Genomic DNA, 5,000 nt, shown 5'->3' with positions numbered 1-5,000 from the left:
AACCAGTCGCTTGGGGGGGGGAGGGTAAAAAAAACTGAGGATGTCTATGTTGCATGAGTGATGAGGTGCAAAATGAGATGTAATGCAGAAGAAGAAGAATCAAGAGGTGCAAATCTGCAGTTGCTTCTTTAGTTTTTGTGTGTCCACAGCAGATGAGACAGAACATGTGAGAAGACAACTTGTGTGAGAGTGGCGTGTGAGAAAGTCTGTATGTGTATTTAATGAGTCTATTGTTGGTTTGGTGCCTCGCCCACTCGGCGCTCCTCCTTTCCCCTCGCGCTGCTGTCTAGGTCTGGATCCTTCTTCCTCAGTAGTCACCTCGCACTCGAGAAAAGACCCTCCGAACCCTCATGGATGACTGCGGCAGGGAGGCTGACTGGCTGGAGGACCCATCGAGCATCTGGATTGTAGACTGCGTATCAAAGACTGCATATTGTAGACTGCGTGTGTCAGACTGTGTGGTGCAGACTGACTGGCAGACTGTGTCTGGCAGACTGACCAACTGATCCTGTTGCAGCTACTTTTTTAGAGGCTGTGCGAAAGAGGAGCCAGGAATCAGATCAAAATGCCCTTTAGGCGTTTCCCAGCGCTCCCATTTGCACGCAGATTCCTCCCCAAGAAGTAGCCCCGTCCCAGGAGGCTCCGAAGCCGAAAATGACCTCATTCACCCCCAAACCTGGCCATGCGACGGAGTTCCAAGATTAACATGGGGTGCGGGATTTTTGGGAGCACTCTCCGGCCACGAACATGCATGCGCTGGGCTCCAAGTGAGAGTCACTGTTTAGCAGAGCACCAGAGTTACTCAGATGACATTAAATTGACCCCAGCGCATACTTGTGCTCCGAGCTATGTGCCAATCTGTTTCGACCTCAAGCATCCGTCATGCTGGGTAATGTGCTTTGTTCTCCGAAATCCCTAAAGGACAGTGGTGAGCGACCGCGGTTGTGGTGCTTCGCTGCAGCCATGGCAAGGTAGGTGCTGTGGTGTTTGTGGTGAGAAGGTTGAAGTGTTTGGAGTGGTTGAAACGTTTGTGGTGAAGAGGTTGAGCATAGATAGGGTGGTGTGGAAATTTTTAGGAAGACGTTGTGGTGGTTGTTTGAAGGTTGTAGCATTGTGGTTTGAGTACGGGGAAGGTTGAAATGAAATGTCCGTTGGGGAATGGCGTGCAGTTTGAACGGGGTTCTGGCGGTACATGCTCATGAGGTCGCTGTGTGGTCTGGTCTGTGGCGTGCACGCATGCATGGAGAGGTCATGTGTGTAAAGTAAAGTAAATCAAATAAAGGAACAGCAAATGGAATTAAAGACCTAACTAAAAGCCCTCGCAACGCATTTTGTCCCATCAACCCCCTCGACATAAGGGAAGGGCTATCGAAAACGGATACGAATGAAATAACTGTCTTGGCACCACTATATGTTGTGTTCATTTTCCTTGAGGAGCGGCGGTTTCGCAGATCCGCAATAATATTATTTTGCATTAAATAAGTATTTGATGTAACATTTTCTCTGGTTAATAAAGTCAATAACTCACAGTAATGTAATCCAATATGTACTTATAATATCACTTTCTGATGTATCTGTTTTATCACTTTGTAAACTTATTCCAACTGCTGAGAGGAGTCACAATCATTGTTTTATTATATCAAATATTACGCTTTGTATATTGTACAGGAATCAACCATGGGCCTGTTGTTGCGGGGGTCATTGGGGCTCAGAAGCCACAGTATGACATCTGGGGCAACACAGTGAATGTGGCAAGTCGAATGGAAAGCACCGGCTTGATGAACAAAATTCAGGTACGTAAACTTACAAACATCCCTGACACTGACGAAGTATCATTGTTGCCTCGTAATCTACCTTTTTTACTTTTTGGATGCCATTTGAATGTCTGACACTTTGGAATGTACAACAACTTGTTGAACTGTTTTTCTTCTTCTTGTGCACTGCAAGATTTTTAAACAATTATTATTTATTTGAAATAAACTACATTTAAAGTACGAAAATGGTTTTCGGAGGTTCTGTGTTTTTTTTTTGTTCAGAGTAGATGGCACGCGGAGTATTTCTCAGGGAGAGTTGTGGAAGTAATTACAATAGATCAAGTAAAAACAGAATTTGATAAATAACCTACAAGTAATAAAAAAAACATTTGGGTGCAAGTCACTGGGAATGGGGAATGAATGAATGGCTGATGAGTGTGATTAATCTGAGTGTGCACGTGGCTTCTGCTGCTTTGTGTTATTGCCTCCTTTCATTGTCCCCTCTGCATTATCTTTCAGTTCCCCCTGAATTCATATTCCTTTTCCTGGAGATACAGTATATAATGTTACATGCAACCTCTTGAACCCCATAGTGGGGCAACTTAGCTAAATATAGCATAACAATTGTGCATTTTGTGAGGAAAGCACCAAATTTGGCACACAAGTAGCCTATCATATTATGAACAGATTTGGATATTGGGCCATCTCAAAATTTTTGATGGCAGTGGAAAATGGCTGCCACAGCCATCAGCGGCTGAATTTGAGATGGCCCAATATCCAAATCTGTTCATAATATGATAGGCTACTAGTGTGTCAAATTTGGTGCTTTCCTCACAAAATGCACAATTGTTATGCTAAGTTGCCCCACTACCAAGGGAGTTGTTATGTGAACATTTACAGAGACAACACTGCACATTCTATCCACACAGTTTGGCATACACAAGGAGCATTTGAGATGGATTTTCTAACTTAATAAGCAAACTCGGCAGCATTATTTCTGAAACTTAACAAAGTCAACCCTATTGGTGTGAACCCACAGCAATCTACTCGTGCAAAGGGACTAGAGAAGACAAGTTTTAACCTCCTGTCGATCACCCAGGTGTGAATGAAAGGGTTGGCAGTTATAACATGGAGGTTGCGTTCCAGCTGTTTACACCTTTTGAAGGAAAGTTTAAAATGAAATGCTTCTTTGTGAATGAAAGGATGCGTCTATTGAGGTGACTCCACTGTCAATATATTTGAAATTGAAGTACTCGATGTGGTAGCCATGCGAGCCGATCATCTGTAGCAATACGTTCATTGGAAACGGGGTACGGGGTGCAATAGCATGACACAGTGACATTGGGTTTGAAACAACAAAAAGGCTTACCTTGTGTAGCTTTTCTCAGTTGGTTTTCGCAAATTTTTTTGGCTGGAAGAGTATAGGGGTTCATTATATAAATCCTAGCCACCTGGGGTAATTGATTAGGTGAGAGCTGATTCGTTATTCCCTCCAATTACGGTGCAGAGATGTGATTGAATCCTGTTATTTATATGTTAATTGATATTGGCATCACATGTTGTACATGCTTTGGAGTGTCGGTGGTGCGTGTTTGTCTACGTTGTTGCTGATGAATCATCAATAAGCAGTGAAATCGGTCCGACGACTGAAGGGCTGTGTAGCATTGGGATTCTCATGTATGTACTACTTGTGAATGTCTGCAGCTGTAGAGGAACCCAGGTAGGGTTTGAAACAGTAAAGGGCTTATCTTGTGTAGCTTTCTTTGCCTGGAAGAGCATGGGGGTGAATTTATTAAAATCTTATATACCTGTGGGTAATTTATTAGGAGGGAGCTGATTGGTTATTCTCTCCTATTATGGGTGAGAGACATGATTGGGTCTTGTGATATAAAAATACACCAGCAAATATTATTATATGCGGCGCTTCACTGACAGGAACACTGAGAGGTGAGAGATAGGAGAGATCAGGGAGTGAGGAGGGGTGGGGGAAGGGAAGGGAGGGAGCATGAGGGGAGGGTAGGGGAAGGGAAGGGAGCGTGAGGGTAGGGGAAGGGAAGGATGCATGATGGGAGGGGAGGGGAAGGGAAGGGAGCATGAGAGGAGGGAAAGGGAAGTGAGCATGAGGGGAGGGAGAGGGAGGTGAGCATGAGGGTAGGGAAGGAGAAGGCAGCGTGAAAGGGGAAGGGAAGGCAGCATGAGGGGAGGGGAAGGTAAGGCAGTGTGAGGGGAGGGGAAGGGAAGGCAGTGCACCAGGGTGAATGTGCTTTCAATCATCGATTGCAGCAAAAGCAATCTTCTTCTTGTTACAGACTTTGATTTATTTGAATCCGCTTTCTCAACCGTTACTAATAGGTACTTTCTCTGGTGTTTAGTTTTCAAATGTTTTATCATATTGGATGTGTTACAATGATGAACAAGGTATATTGAACAAAGTGAACATGCAACTTTCGGACTGTCTTCTTTAACCTTCCCAAAATAGATTCACACTTCACTTCCAGACCTTTTGAATGACATGTTGTGAAAACTTCATCAGTCGATGTAGAGTATAACCTATCCATCCATCAGCAAAGCAATCAACATGCTTTACCAGCCAACTCAAAATGCCTTGCTATTCATTTAAAAGGAACATGCCCTTGGGGTGTGTTTAGTTTGCAAGTGACTTGCTTTTGCTGCTATATTGCAAATGGGATGCCCTAGGGGTGTGTTCCTTGTCAATTAATACATTACCAGGCCATGTGTAACCAGAACATGCCCAACAGGGGATAAAAAATAATCCCCCCCCCCACCCCCCAAAAACGCTTCTTTCTATGAAGTAGGAATTATTCAGACTCAACGTCAATTCCGGTTCATGAAACGATTCCTTTTAATTCCATGATTGGGACTGAGTACTTTGGAATCGATTCTGCCAACCACTATTAAGCATTCAAGCAAGCACTCCAATGAAATGGTTGATAAGGAATGGCTGTCTGGGTCATTCTAAACACCATCCGGAGATGACCAGAGACATCTGGGGTATCAAAAATGTGTGAATTAGACAAATGAACACTTTTTCTTTTTTAGCAGTCGGAACTGCTACCACGTTCAATTCTGCAGTTTAAATTTTGAAATTTAGTTCAGGTTAAGAGATTCTATAGCCTATCACATTTCAGCTACAATGCTTATGAAGATTGTGGTCAAGTTGCATTGAAATAATGGATGTAGTTTTGGGGAAGAGAGCAAATACCTATTTTGGGGTCCAAAAAGCCC

At 43.6% G+C, this 5,000-nt stretch overlaps 1 protein-coding gene across 9 annotated transcripts in view; it reads left to right on the top strand.

Annotated features, from left to right (window-relative positions):
- The window catches only part of LOC147016535 (adenylate cyclase type 2-like), a 148,267-nt gene that overhangs the window by 142,186 nt on the left and 1,081 nt on the right, over positions 1 to 5,000 (top strand). For all 9 annotated transcript variants that reach the window (XM_085845270.1, XM_085845269.1, XM_085845272.1 and 6 more), the window contains one exon: positions 1,669 to 1,793. In XM_085845270.1, coding sequence (XP_085701396.1) covers positions 1,669 to 1,793 — 125 coding nt within the window. The remainder of the gene's footprint in view (positions 1 to 1,668; positions 1,794 to 5,000) is intronic.

This window comes from Eptatretus burgeri, chromosome 11 (assembly GCF_056783735.1).
Source record: "Eptatretus burgeri isolate ZD-2024b chromosome 11, Ebu_testis_v1, whole genome shotgun sequence".
Classification (NCBI taxonomy): domain Eukaryota; kingdom Metazoa; phylum Chordata; class Myxini; order Myxiniformes; family Myxinidae; genus Eptatretus; species Eptatretus burgeri.
This window is presented reverse-complemented; position numbering and strand designations above follow the sequence as displayed.